The sequence below is a fragment of the Helianthus annuus genome, chromosome 10 (genome assembly GCF_002127325.2).
Source record: "Helianthus annuus cultivar XRQ/B chromosome 10, HanXRQr2.0-SUNRISE, whole genome shotgun sequence".
In the NCBI taxonomy this organism is placed as follows: Eukaryota; Viridiplantae; Streptophyta; class Magnoliopsida; order Asterales; family Asteraceae; genus Helianthus; species Helianthus annuus.
The window spans coordinates 146,366,677-146,382,213 of record NC_035442.2 but is presented as its reverse complement, the minus strand read 5'-3'; the positions used below and the strand labels follow the sequence as shown (position 1 = coordinate 146,382,213).

Here is a 15,537-nt window from a genome sequence, read left to right as displayed (position 1 = left end):
AATACCGACTCCTTTTCCCCGTATCGGTATTTCGTATAGATTACGCGGGCAGCTATTTACATTCACCCCGAAACAGTTTTGTTTAATAACGGGGCTACGTTTTGGGCATACTTCTTGGTCACCTATAGACCATCCGAACTCATTTAGGAACAAATATTTTGTAGCTGGATCAACTGTTAATTTTGGCCAAATAATGAATATGTTCGGGAATATTAGCCAGTTTAATTATGAAGCTGATGGCACGAGGATATGTCTCCTCATGCTAATCAGTCAAGGTTTTTTGGGTTGGCAAAAAACCAATGTTGTTGATAGTATGCTTTTAGACCTTGTGGATAATTTAGAAGAATTCAGACAATATCCATGGGGTAATTATTTTTGGGAAAGTACTTATAGTGCCATATACAATTTGTGCAATCGGCAAAAAGAAGACGCTAAAGGTTTTTCTTTGGCTGGATTTGTCTGGCCCTTCAAGGTACCCGTGAATGTCAATTAATATAGTTATTTCAAAAACCATATAAAATTAAATTTAAATAAATTCTCTTGTGTAGATGTGGGTGTTGGAGACTTTTCCTCAATTTAAGAATTCAAGGGAATGGTATCAAGGTGAGACGATTCCAAGATTTTTGGGATGGAAAGAAGGCAAGAAGTTTATGAGGAACAGTGTGGACTCGTTGCTTCAAGCAGCTGCAAAGGTAAAACATTTTATTTTTAAATATTGTTAAAAAAATAAACATAAACATTTTTATTGTTTATATTAATAAGAGTAAACTGCCATTTTGCAACAAAATAGACTTTTGGACTAAAGTTGCAAAATTTACCAAACCACAGAGATATTAATATTAATATTTAATATTTTTATTAATGTTTTTTTTTTTGTTTTAACATTTGCAGAGACGTGAATTTAGGCCGTCTTTGGTTATATTGCCCACTGAAAATGAGTTGCAAAGCGCGTGGTATTTGTCTAGTTCAGATTATTTAGACGCTGAACGTCGGATGTATGCCAGTGCAATGTCGGGCGAGAATCCGGTTCAAACTGCCACAGAAATACCCATTCAAATGCCCACAGGATTCACGGGTCCAATTCAACCAGAAATGCAGCCCGCCCCAGGTGTCGTCACACAAGAACAACTTGCGTCTGTAATGGGGACTCTGTTTGGTCCCGATGGGGCGAATGAAGGTTATGATCGGGCAACGGATCCACAGGAGATTCCACAACAGAATTTTGTTCCCCCTCCGACCCCGTTTTGATCAAGTTACGAGAATGAGCCGATTTCACAGTTTAAATCACTCTTGGACGAGAAGCTGCACGAGAACAACCCGAGACTGACCAATATGTTCATGTCAGAGTTTTCTCAATCATATCGTTGTTCTCCAAAACAAAAAACTGTCAGCATTCCGGCGACCGAACGAACACCAAAAGAAGAGGCACACACTCAAAGTGATAATGTAATGTGTTTTGTGAATAATTTTTTTTATAATAACAATATCTACTAATAACCGTTAATTTACCTGTCATGCTTTTCTTGTAGGCTGTTGCCGATTCATTTATCAACTACGATAATGCCTACCACGTCTCCTATGAGCCCGATGGTGAATGAAGATTTTGTAAGTTTTTCCATTTTATATATTTTAAATACTTGTCATTTTTTTTATTACCAGTATAAATTTATAAAAATTCAGTATAAATTGTGTAAATGAAAGTTAATGAAAATATATTTTAGAAAGTGAAATTAATACATATATACAATATTTGTAGAATGAGGATCCTGAAATAATCAAGTTGAGACGATCCGAAAGGCTTGTAAAGCCCGCATCAGCTTTGCTATCCCCGTATGTGGCTTACAAAAGATTGAAAGATAGAAAAGCCAAAAGGTTAAGGAACGAGGATAGACAAATTGAATTCATCAAGCAGTGGTATCCAAATTGCGGCAGTAAACATCTTTCCCTAATAGTGGGGAATTCTGTCGGTCCAAATTTTTGGGAGTCATTGCTGGGCATGGACGGTCGCGGCTGGTTAAGCGATGATGTAAGTAATAAAAAAATAATAAAAAAATTTATATTTTTCTGTATATTGTTTTCAAATTAACTTTAGAATGTTTAACAGCATATATTTGGGTGGATGATCCACATGTATCATTCAAGAAATGAAAGTGATCGCTGGAGTATTCTACCCCCATATTTTCAGAATTGTTTTCGGTACATGGCCGTCGACCAGAACTGTAAAGGTTACTTTACTGGGCAGGTTGAACCTTTTCCATCAATACATACTGTTGACGAGGTAATGTGGAACGAACTTATTAATTACTGAATAAATGTATTTCGTATTGAATTTATTTAATATTTTGCGTACTAATTATATAGGTTTACGTACCGTTGTATATACAAGGTGCTCACTGGTTTTTAGGCGTTTTCAACCTTGTCAATTACACGCTGACGATATACGACAGGTATTAGCCCGATTTAATTGATTAGTACTCCAAGATACATGTTGCTAACTGTGTTAATTTGTTGCTGTTTTAGCCTTTTAAATGCTATGGAAAAGGAAAGAACGGATGTGGTGTGTCATATAAATTTTGTGTTTGACCACTGGCTACGAACTCATGGTTATAATGCCCACAGACCATTACCGTTAACTTACCCTTTCCGAGTTATTTATGCAACCGATGCTCCTCAGCAGTCCGAACCTTTGGGAGACTGTGGAGTTTGGGTTTGCATATTTCTTGATAGGTTGATAAATAAAAAACCGTTGAACGATGATGAAGATACTCAGAAAACAGCGGAACGTATGCGACGTCAACTAGCTTTACTATTTTATGATTCCGTGTTACCAGATACTACAACTGACAACAACCTTGATGATGATGATGATCCCGTATTAGAAGTGTAATTGTATTTTTTTGGTTTAAAAACATTAAATATTTTTCTACTGCTCTCTATGTGTATATATATATATGTGTCACTTCCACCTTTATTACACATGTGATATCCTCCATTACCAATGACAAGTATTCCTCCTTCCGTTTCGATCAATCAACAGAATCGGGATCGCCAATGGTCTCCAAATGTTCTTGAATTTTACTACGATGGGGATAATCCTACTTGCTATTCTTCATACACGGGGTTAACACCACTAGGAAAAGATTGGTGGGGGGGGGGGACTGCTTGGATTTACTGGAGCAGGTTTTATTCAAAAAACGGTACCTTAATAATAAATATTTTCGTAATAAAAATCTGTTTCATTATTTTTGTAATAAATAAATTACCGTTATTTTTTAGCACGTAAAAGCATGGTGTAACAAACTCATGTATGAAGGAGAGATTGAAATAAATGCAAGGACGCTGTCGTCAAACGATTATCGTTGGACAGTTCTACCGCCAAATTTCTTCGACATATTAAATGAACAAGATATTGATGCAACCAGATACGCAGATGGTTCTACAGCAACATATCCTCCATTCTGGGAAATTGATACGGTAGGCTATATCAATTTTTTTTATTTTATTATATCCGTTTTTTATTAAATGAACAAGATATTGATGCACGACTCTCAGTCTTACTCCACACCTATTTAAACACATGTTGGTTCACTACTCAACTGGCATCCCCCTTTTTTCTACCTCATGGCGAATCAAGAAAACAACATTCATCTACACGTTCATATCAACGTCAACATTTTCCAACCGGTTAACCACCCAAACCCACCCTCAGATAACCCCGAACCAAACAATTCACAAACTCGTAACCCCCCAAACCCGGTGCAACATCCAACACGTGAAGCACCATTTAGCGGTTCAGGTCAGTGTCAGGCGCTTGATCCGTTACCTAACCCCGATGAACGACAGCGTCCTTTGGACCATATTATTCCACAAGAAAATTTGGCGGTTACTGCTGACGAAGACTCAGACGAGGAATTGGATTTCGAAAGACTGTACGATAAAGTGCGTTTTGAAGCTTATCGTGCGGAAATGGAAAAAGGAGTAGAGTATGATTCTGAAGCGAAAGACCATTCCGGTTATTAGTTAAATGTCAGGGTTTTTTTTTTTGGAATAAGAACTTAAACGTGTTTGATGTAATATTCCCTTTAATTTTTTTGCTAAGAATTTTTGTTTTTTTATTTGCAGCATTGATTTAGAACCTAAGATTATTCACTTTTTGCAGGTATACATTCCTATACCGGACAACGAACAAAATTGGTTACTTTTTAAAATAAATATAAAGTCACTACAATTAAGAATTTTTTTTGCCAATACTTGTGACACGATTAATTGCGGAGATTCATTTTCCGTACACAGAAGAGTACATCAAATTGTGCTAGAATTTGAGTCTCTATTTTTGTGGTTTCTCGGACGTATATCGTACTGGCAACACTCAGAAATAAATGAGACGCGTTCCATGCAAATAGTAGGGGATTTCGTGTGGCCTGATCAAACATATCGTATTGGCAGAAATTCAGGAGTCATCATATGTATGCTAATGGAAAAACTTGTTTGGGATCGTTCTTTAACATGGACCGAAGGAAACCTTCAGGATGCTTGTTTCAGATACAGACGATACATGGCAGATGAACTCTACACCGGGCGCTTCACACCAGTTAATGTTTAATGGTTATATGTATGCATGTAATATAAAAAAAATTAATAACATTTTAATGAAATGATTTTCAATATTAATTATTTGCAACTAAATACACTTACTACGTTACTTGAGAAATTAAATTAAAATTCACAAAATAAATTAAAGTATTAAAAGTCTCCCAAGATAAAAGACGGATATATATAATCAGAAGGAGATTGTGTAAAATGATCAGGATCATCGGTTTCTTTCCCTTTCCCTTTGTTTGGGTCTTTGCGAGTACGAATTTCTGACGGCATGGGCTGCCGACAGACATCCCGATGATGATCGTATGAGTTACACCGGGAACAATACAGGGGAGTAGGTTCTTCCCCGCGGGATAAGATCCGGTTGTTTTCTCGAGGACGACCAGCCTGGCGTTTTGTCATATGCGGCGGTTGAAGATTGATAAGGTCTTCTGGAGTCTCCCATTCAGATCTATGAGGAAGAGGATAAATCGCTTCTTCATAAGTTTTCTTATAGACTTCGTTTGAGTAACACGGGAAGCAATACTTACTGCAATCGGTTTCACCTAAAAATTTTGACACGGCAATAACATGCCCGCATGGTAAACCAGAAACCTGCCAAACTCGGCAACTACAGGTTCCATTAACAAAGTCAACTAAACCCCCCTTTCCACTGTCTGCAACAGAATAACTGTTTAACTCAATCCCAGCAACCGTCCAGGTTCTAGACCCTTCAATTTTTTTAAAAATTTTCTTCTGTGCCCATTGTGTAAATAAATGTTTTTCATGAATACCTTGCAAACGGAGATCGTAAAACCACTTTTGTACAGATTGCCGGAAGAACTCTAAGAGCTGTGTTACCGGCATTTTACGCGAGTGTCTAGATAAAGCGTTAATAGACTCTGCGCTGTTAGATGTCATATAATGATATCGATTGCCTGGACAATGCGCCCTTGCCCATCTACCGAACCCAATACTTGTTAGAGTGTGACGTACTCTAGGAACGGCAAGACAAAGAGCATTAAATGACTCGTTAAAATCAGACAATCGGTACGATTTGCATGTCTTCCACCACAGCTTCTCATTTTCTTTTTTTTTATCAGAGGGTAAACGTAGGTTCATCATTAAATGACGACAGCATAACCCATGATAAACATGTGGAAAGACGTTTCTAACAGCTAGATGTATAGAATTCGCTCTATCCGAAATTATGGCCATTTCAGGTATTTCACCGATACATTCTTTAAGCTTTGACAGAAACCATGTCCAAGATTCACCATCCTCTGATTTTCCTATTCTATAGGAAATTGGTAAAATTTGGTTGTTTCCATCCATCCCGACCGCTAAAAATAACGTCCCTTTAAATTCACCCTTTAGGTGTGCAGCATCAATGATCACCACTGGTCTTAGATTACAGATAAAGGTACGAATCAGAAACAAAATTATTTAAAAAAAGTCAACAACATGTAGTTTGTCGAAATAAAATAAAAACAGAGACTGCTATAAGTTACCGCAGCACCAATCGCGACAAAGACCATTTCAAACCGACGCTCGTCATCAGTCTTGATATGTGTAACAGAACCAGGATTTGCCCGCTCTAGATTGTAACAGTAAAATGGTAGTTCTGCAAACGAGTCTCTGCTTGATCCTTGTAAAAGCTCTAGTGCCAGACTTTTTCCACGCCAAGCTTGACTAGTGGTTATCTCAACTTGGAATCTTTGTCTAAAATCTTTCACTATTTCATTACAGCGATATATTCTACCACTGTCTTTTAAACGTTCTTTTAAATAATGAGCAACAACATTTGGATTTGCCTGACGAACATGTGGGTACGTTAGCGTCTTCGAGCACGTGTGTTTATCGTTAAAACTCTTAACAAAAAACACCCCACTATCTCCAAAACTCCTTGCACGAAAACGCCAAACGCAACCGTCCACCAAACATGACACTTGGTACCGAGTTTTAGAGGATCTATCTACTTTAAACTCAAAGTGTTCTAACGAACATTTTTTTCCCAACTCAAGTTTCATGTCTTCTTTGTTATTAAATACGTGACCTGGTTCAAAAGTAATTGATGAAGATCGCAAACAATTTTCAAATGAATTATCAGGATTTGGCTGGTAGTCGTTTACAACATCATAACTTTCTTCATCAGTACAGAAATTTAAATCAGGAACTAAAAATTTTTTTGGAGGTGAAAAACTAGATGATCCAGTACAAAACCCTTCAACGACATATAATTTATAAATTTCAAAAATATTTTCCATAGCAAAATTATAAAAAATTGCAAGATCTTCATCGTTTATTATATCTATTGGATCACTAAAGGAAGACAACCGATATGATAACTTCGTAATGTTTGTACAACTACACATGTTTGACACTTTACTTAGAAGAGCAGTGTATGAAAGATTGGGTTCAATTTCTAAACCACGTCTACTTGAATCAGCATCAGCAACATACTCCAACTTTCCGTTAACGATTTCCCACTTTCCGCTGTTGTATACAACCAAACGAATCTTCATAATTTTAAGTTGGAAACTTCCTTCTACAAAAAGCTAAATGTTTTTATAACTTTAGATAAATCTGTTGCACAAACAAATAGAAAAAATATATAAGGGTCACTAAATATAAAGTAAAGGATTGAAACGGCTCTGAGCAGTGGAAACGGCTCGAACCGTATATTGAAACGGCCCGGAGCAGCTGTACCGGCTTGGAGCAGCTGAAACGGCTCGGAGCAGTTGAGACGGCACAAACAGGTAAGCGAAACGGCTCGGACCCAGCTGTAACGGCTCGGCTGGCAGAAGTGGGGTCCATGCGTATACGGTAACGGCTCGGCTACGTCGTAAGAACACGGCTTGGCTCGTTGAAGGAACTTGGCTAAGATCTTTGAACATGAGCCGATTGTAACGGCTTGGCTAAGATCTTTCCACACTGTCGGACACGTGGCGTTAACTGGATGCTTCTCAAGCCGTTACAGCCTTTGTCGGACACGTGTCAAACAACGATTGGGTGGCCGTTAACCAAAATTCTTGTGGCGTTTCAGCATATTGAAACGGCTCGTCAAGGGGTGTCAGGTGGCCAAATTTGCAAAAACGGCGTTGCAGTGGCCATTTTCGTGATTTTCCCTTACTTAAAACTTAATAAATATATATTTACTAGGTTACAACCCCGTGTATTACACGGGTTGATTAAATGTAACTTTATATATTAAATAATAAAAAATTATATCTTTATGAACCCCGTATATTCTACGGATTAAATAAATGTAATTTTATATATCAAATAATAAAAAAAGTTATATCTTTAAAAACCATGTGTATTACACATATTAAATAAATGTAATTTTGTATACTAAATACTAAAAACGTCGTATCTTTTAAAAAAAACCCGTGTATAATCGGGTTGAAAAAATCAACCAAATAATAAAAAAATTACATCCTTAAAAACCCCGTATATTACACGTGTTGAATAGATCTAAAAAAGAGTTATATCTTTAAAAACCATGTGTGTTACACAGATTAAATAAATGTAATTTTGTATATTAAATACTAAATATGTCGTATCTTTAAAAAACCCGTGTGTAGTCGGGTTGAAAAATCTACCAAATAATAAAAAATTATATCCTTAAATCTAATTTTACATAGCAAATAATAAAAAAACATTGTCAGCGATCACCAACACCGGAAAATCTTGTAAAAACAAAATAAATAAAAACAGGAAAAAATAACGCCGAATGAAAAGAAGATGTAAAACCTTTGAATCACGCACGCTCGTTGCTGAGAAATTAAATCAAAACGTAAAACATAGGAAAAAATAACTAAGTCCATCCAGGACCCGCGTGTTGGACGAACTTATCAAACGCAGAAAAATAGATATGACGCAACGGGCCAATCAAATGGGAAAAAATATACGAAAAAATACATTGTCAGCGACCACCAACACCGGAAAATCTTGTAAAAACAAAATAAATAAAAACGGGAAAAAATAACGCCGAATGAAAAGAAGACATAAAATCTTTGAATCGTGCACGCTCGTTGCTGAGAAATTAAATCGAAACATAAAACATAGAAAAAATAACTAACTCCATCCAGGACCCGCGTTTGGACGAACTTATCAAACGCAGAAAAATAGATGTGACGCGACGGGCCAATCAAATGGGAAAAAAAATATACGAAAAAATGTTGAACCTCACACGCATGTTGCGATGCGTTAACTACAAAATTTAGAACGAAATGAAAAACTTGGAAAAGATGAAAAGTATGGTGGACTAAAATTAAAAATAAAAAAGAGTTGGGATTAAATTGCAAAAGATGAAAAACTTTGGGTTAAAAAAAAAAAAAAAAAAACAAAGGGTCTAAATTACAAAATTGAAGTTATTTATTAATTTTAGATAAAGATAAAGATAAAAATAAGTGATATCTATATATTTATATATTGGTTATTTATTAATATTATTATTAAAAGAAATTTATTAAACAAATATAAATAAAAATTTATAGGGTTGAAGGAGAGAATGACATGTATCTAAAAGATGATTTCTTTTATTATAGTAGATATAGGGGGCCCTACAAAGATGGAGGAGAAATGAGCCTAAAGTTTTTAAAACTGCGACCTCACCTATAGCATGAAAATGGTTTTATCATCTCTTCATTGGATATGATAATTAAAAAACTTATGTAAAACAAAAAAAAATTATTTTGGGCGGCTAAAAATTTTGGGTCATGTGTGGTCGCACACCCTACGAGCCGGCCCTGCTCCCTATTTGTGATGTTACAAAGTGAATTGGTGTGATTTAGTTGTGGATTTTTTTGGTTACATCTAAGTTGAGTGTAATATAGTTTGGTGGTGTTTGGGATGTTACGATTAATTCTTGGAGATTGTTGGAACTTGGGTGTGATTTACTTTAGTTAGACTTAGTGTTTGGTGTCTGATTTGGTTTATTATATTGTTGTTTGATTCAATTATAGCATGTGATTTAGTTTAGCTTGTTACTACAGTAGAGGTGGCAATCTTGATCTAAAGACTTAAGTGGGTTACTTTGGGTTGCTTTTAAAATTATATCGGTTAGTTTGGATAAGATATATGTAAAACAAAAAATATTTATTTTGTGTAAAACAAAACGGGTTACAACGGGTCAATTGAAATTCCATCTTGTTATTTTCGGGTCAAAACGGGTCGACAACTTTAAAGAAATGGGTCGATGTGGGTTAGCACCTTAAAGAAACGGATCAGAATGGGTTTCGGTCCGGCACAAGTATCCGCACAAGACGAGTTACGGCGCGAAATAGGTTTTGGATCGGAACGGTTTCAGTTCGAATTGAGTTTCGGACCGAGATGGGTGGCACGTGGCGGGTTTTGGATCGGAACGGGTCGGTTCGGATCGGGTTCGGGCCGACAACGGTTTCCGCACGGGACGGGTTTCGGATCGCAACGGGTTTTAGGCCGACACGAGTTTCCGCACGGGACGGGTTTTTTAGGCCGACACGAGTTTCAGGTCGGGACGAGTTTCGTACCGTTTCGACTCGTACCGTTCCGACGCGAACCGTTCCGACGCGTACCGTTCCAACGCGTACTGTTTCGACGCGAACCGTTTCGACGCGTACCTTTTCGACGCGAACCGTTTCGACCCGTACCGTTTCGACGCGAACTGTTTCGACGCGGACCGTTTCAACCCGTACCAAAACCCGTATCATGTTCCAAGAAAATAAGTTCCTCTCATCCATTTCAATTCATCAAACAACATTCGACGTCAATCATAATCCCACACTTGACATGCATCGACAACTAACATTCTATTCGTCAAATACACTTTCAGTTGACATTATAACCTCATGTTTAAAAGTTGGCATTTTGTCAATCAAAGAAGGTATAAATTCTCTTAATCTATTAATTAGTTTTAACCTGACAAAATTGCCCCTTGATGTACAATAACTTTTTTTTTAAAAACATTTTTTTAACCAAGCCGACCCGACCCGAAACCCGTTCTGACCAGAACCCGTTCCAACCCGAGCCCGTTTTGACCTGAACTTTCAACCCTTTTTTTAATTGACCCGTTTTGACCCATTACCCGACCCGACCCGTTTGCCAGGTCTACTTGTTAGTGTCTGTTTTAATAAATGCGGTGTTTGGTGTTACAATATCCTTAATTCACTTTTGTGCTGCAGAAATCTGGTTTTACTGTTCACAATCCAACAAGATTTAATTTCGGTCTTGAGTTGGTAATGGCAACTTTGAATTCAGTTCAATGTTTCAGTTTTTGCCCAAAAAATGTTAAATAATCAAGGAAACTGAAACATTAGCCGATGAACACCCGTTAAGTTTACTTTTTTTTTTCTTTTGCTCTTTTATGCCTAGTTGATTACTAATAACTTGTAAGCTAAACATGATCTCAAGATCAATGTTGTATTAAATAAAAATGAAATAGTATCAACTTACTTTCATTGTGTATCAATCTTAAAAAAACGCAAAGAGAAATGAGTAAATAAAGATAAAATGGCCAAAACCGCTAATTGAAATGGTATATGAATATCGTGATGGTTAGAAATCATACGCCTTAAAAGATAAATCACTAAACAGCAGAATTTGAAAGCTTTTGAACAATCATGTTGACCTTTAAACAAGCACCTGCTATCATCTGTAACTAGTTTAATACCCGTCCGGTGGATGGATTACGCTAACAGCGTAACAAACAAAGATATCTATATTGAGGGTGTCTGGGATTGCTTCTCCTTTTCTTCTTTTCTCCTTTTCCATCTCCTTTTTTGAAAAAGTCACAAACCCTCTAACTTTTCCTTTTCTTCTACACATCTGTCTCATGTAACAGTTACATATATGATATAATCAGGTCCATGATCTAATTAATGGCTGACTTAGTTCTTATGCATATTGAAGAAACTACATTTTAAAAATGAAAACATACCTAGAACTTGTATGCCTACGCGATGAGCTTTGGCTGTTTGACGCGTTACAACCTAAGTTACGCCACTTATCCTGAAAAACAAAATAATATGTAGATATATAAGTTGATGCTAAATCTAATCTATACATCATGAGACAATATATGGCTAAAACATAACCATTGTGGCGACCACAGGCCTTGCCAAATAAACAATTCAGAATTTCTCGCCCTTATTAAAGCTGAACCGAGAAACATCAATTTGTCAATCAAGATCATCAATGGAACTTATCGATTGAACTTTAAAGAACAAATTCGTGTGATTAGATTAATTCAGAGTATGATACCTGAACGAACGAATGAACTTCTTAGTCTTGAAGAATTGTATAATACCTGAACAAAAGAAGACAACAAAAGAATAGCTTCTCACCCATCTCGGTATTTCCAACTGAATCGTCTCTAAATCTTCAACATCGGTTCTGAATCGTTGAGGGTTTCGATTTTCGATTAACTGCTATGTGATGGACTGACTATCCGCAAAGCCACATAAGTGAAAATCAAGATGAATTTGAAGAAACATTAGTGTTATGTGAAAGATGAACTTGGTTTTGAAAATTTCAGCGATAATGGTACATTAGTGGGGGTGTAAAACATCTGCAACTTGAAAGGGATAGGAATTTAGGGACAAATCGGGTGGGATAGAACCACAAACACAAAATTTATAATCATCAGAAACCCTAACTAAAATCTAAATGCTTACCAGGTTGTGATTGAATGAAGGTTTGAGATAGCGATTGATGAAGGCTATGTTATTTGTCTGTGTATATATATATGAGATGTGTAGAAGGGTATATGAAGGCTACCTGCGACGACGTGAGGAGGGAAAAAAGGAGACAGGATGGAGGTTACCAGACGTGGGCAGAAAAATGGGGAGCTGCTAGAAACTGTATAGAACTGTCTTGAACTGCCATAACAGCAGTTATTTTTGTAAGTTTAAGTGGCTGAGATTTAATCTTAGCCAAATCCAATGGTAGAGATTGAGTTAAGAGTTGGTTAGACTTAATGGGTTCCATATATATATATAATTTAACCCTTTTATAATCTATTTTTTGTTTATATGATCATTTAACTTGGCATTTTAATGAAACGTATTACTGTTGGAGGGTGTGGTATAATGCCCCTAGGGGCTTTATCACGCCACCTCAGCGCCACGTCATGTCCACGTCACACAGGGAGTGACTTTGGCTGAAGATGGCGCCCCCTCTAACTTGTAGGGTGTGGCTTTGGCTGAAGATAGCGCCCCCATTTAACCACCATCAACTTCGAAAATGCCAAGGCTGCTCGTTAACGTGCTGGCGGAAGGAGGATACCCCCCCCCCTGGGTGGCGGAACTAGCTCAAAAAGTTAGGGGTATCCTAATTTTTTTTAGGATTAGGGGTATCCTTTATATAACAGAAACGGAGTTGAGGGGTATTTATAAACAACGGAAATAGAGTTAAGGGGTATTTTTACACTACGACGACGGGGTTGAGGGGTATCCCGTGCTACCCCTATTAACACTATATGTCCGCCACTGGCGCCGCCCTTTAACGGCGGCGGTATGGAGGTTGGCGCCCCCGGGGCGCTATGGATGCAGATGTGGCGGGGTGGCGCCTCCCATACCCTCCGGCCTCATCTACTTGGCATTATAATGAAACGTATTTCTTTCATCAAATTAATATGTATTGTAAATTCTTTGTACCCAAAACAACTACACAATAGTCATTAGTAACCGCACGTCAGCAAGTTTCTTAAATTTCATGGATGCACCCACATCAGTTTGGTTTGCTTATGGTGGTTGATAATCGTGTGGCTAACCAAAACTGAACCATGGGTTAATCCCAGACCTCAAAACCCAAACATCGGTTAGGACCGTCATCGGTTAAGTCGGTTATGCTTGCTCCCGAATCTGACAATTGGGGATTAACGAACAAACAAACTATTTACAACGCATTGACCGTACTATAAGCTGGAGGTTTCTGAAAACCAGCATCAACCATGACATTTCTCAAAGAGGTAGCATGCTCCCAATTATCTACTCCAGCATAAATACTCGACAAAAGTATATACTGCCCACATTGTTGCGGTTCTAATCTATATAACCGTTTCGCCACCTCACTTCCCATATCAACAGCCCCATGTAGCTTACAAGCACCCAAAAGCGCCCCCAAAACAGATGCATCGGGTTCAAACGGCATCCTTCTCATGAACTCTTCTGCTTCTGCCAAAAACCCCGCTCTACCCAACAAATCGACCACACAACCATAATGCTCCATTTTTGGAACAATGCTGAATCGAGGCAACATAGAGTTGAAAACTTGTAAACCCGGTTTCACGAGCTCTGCACGAGCACAAGCAGCGAGAACTGCAACGAAAGTAACATCGTTTGGAACCTGACCTTCTACTTTCATCTTATTAAACATCTCTAAAGCCTGCTTCTCTTTTCCGTTTGACGCGAGAGTACTGATCATTGCGTTCCATGTACATACTTGCTTGTTTACCATGCTTCCAAACACTTTTGTTGCGTATTCCAAACCGTCTGTTTTCCCGTACATGTTTATCAGGGCGGTCCCTACGAAAGCACTGATTCGATCCTCGTTCTTGACGATGTAACCGTGTATCTGCTTTCCGTATGACAGCCCTGTGACCCTATTAGAATTAGCACAGGCGGAAAGAACACTAACAAATGTAGCTTCGTTCGGTTTCACCGCACAACCACCCGAAACCCTTTGCATGATCATCCGCTTGAAACTTCGAAAGGCACTATCATAACACTCTTTCTTGACATACCCATTAACAATACTGGTCCACGAATAAACATCCTTCACCGGCATCGATTCAAAGAACAAAACCGCAGAACCCATATCCCCGTCTTTACAAAACCCATCAAGCATAGCATTATATGAAACAACACACGGTTCAGGCATTTCATCAAACACCTTACGTGCACAACAAACGTTACCACTTTCTGCATACAAACAAATAAACGATGTTTGTACGAACGGATCGGCTAACACTCCGCGCTTCAGAGCTTGGGAGTAAAGGGGTTTATCAATGAAAGAAGGGGTTATGTTACAAGCAGCAGCTTTGGCAATTGAAGGGAAAGTGTGTGCGTTTGGGGGGATATTGTGGGAAAGCATGTGGGTGAAAAGAAGTAATGTAGTGTGAGGAAGATTGATATTTAGGTAGGCTCTGATGAGTGTATTGTAGAATAAGGTGGTAGTCCATCGAAAGGAAGATGGGTTGGGGATAGAGAGGTTGCCACTGGTGATGAGAACCGAATGAATTTGCTTGATTTGGGTCGAGCTTTTGATGAAACGTTGAAGGAGTTGCAGGAGAGATTCCGGTGAGGGAAGCATCCTGGAGACAACTCATAGGATGAGATCGGTATTGTGTTCGGGCAATCGACTGAACAATAGTAGCGGCCGCCCTAAATCGATGACTGATCTGAAATTGGCCATCGTGACTTTGTTGTGTAAAGAATAGTTGGGGGGTCATTTCTGTAACATTGTATTAGTTTTGTAGAGTCTTTTGAATAGTTTTGTAGTACAGGGACTGGTAGGGTAATAATTCGTAGTACAGGGATTCATAGTGTAAAAGGATATTGAGAAGTTGGTTAGGGATCTGTTATATAACAGATGGTTGTTAATGAGAAGAACAGCTTGATTTTGGGATTTCCTTTCTCTCTTGTTTCTTCTCTAAGATTTAGCTCATCAATTGGTATCAGAGCTCTGTCGATTCGAGCTCCGGTGACCTAATTCCGATCAAAATTCCGTTCTTTTAATTCCGTGAATTGATCATTGTTCGATCAGTTCACTTTCATTTTCAATTTCCGCATCAATTCTGTTCTTGAAATCGATTGTTCCGATTTCAAATTCTGTAATCTCAGAGCAATGGCAAATACTCGTCAGCAAGAAATGGAAAAATTGGAGAAAACCCTAAAGGAACACGCTAATTCAATTCAAAATAGTCAACTTCTGCAGGAAGATAATCGAAATGCTATTGCTCAATTGAATTTGAAT

General features: G+C 38.0%; 2 protein-coding genes across 2 annotated transcripts; both read right to left on the bottom strand.

Annotated features, from left to right (window-relative positions):
- Positions 1-4,743: 4,743 nt before the first annotated feature.
- On the bottom strand, positions 4,744-7,103 carry LOC110882872. The gene is made up of 3 exons (XM_022130776.1): positions 6,968-7,103; positions 6,071-6,802; positions 4,744-5,978 (listed from the first exon to the last, which is right to left on the bottom strand). The coding sequence occupies exons 1-3, from the start codon at positions 7,101-7,103 to the stop codon at positions 4,744-4,746; spliced, it is 2,103 nt and encodes a 700-aa protein (XP_021986468.1).
- Positions 7,104-13,310: 6,207 nt separating this feature from the next.
- LOC110886020 (putative pentatricopeptide repeat-containing protein At1g10330) lies at positions 13,311-15,225 on the bottom strand. The gene has a single exon (XM_022133773.2). It carries the CDS (start codon positions 14,872-14,874, stop codon positions 13,459-13,461), a length of 1,416 nt encoding a protein of 471 aa, XP_021989465.1. The 5' UTR covers positions 14,875-15,225; the 3' UTR covers positions 13,311-13,458.
- Between the last annotated feature and the right edge of the window lie 312 nt (positions 15,226-15,537).

Excerpts from the sequence above, each read along its gene's own strand:
- LOC110886020 (XM_022133773.2), bottom strand. The coding sequence starts at position 14,874 with ATGCTTCCCTCACCGGAATCTCTCCTGCAACTCCTTCAACGTTTCATC.
- LOC110882872 (XM_022130776.1), bottom strand. The coding sequence starts at position 7,103 with ATGAAGATTCGTTTGGTTGTATACAACAGCGGAAAGTGGGAAATCGTT. Across the intron at positions 6,803-6,967 it reads TTCATACACTGCTCTTCTAA|GGTTTTGTACTGGATCATCT; the intron begins GTAAAGTGTCAA and ends ATGTCGTTGAAG. Across the intron at positions 5,979-6,070 it reads GGTAACTTATAGCAGTCTCT|TGGTGATCATTGATGCTGCA; the intron begins GTTTTTATTTTA and ends ATCTAAGACCAG.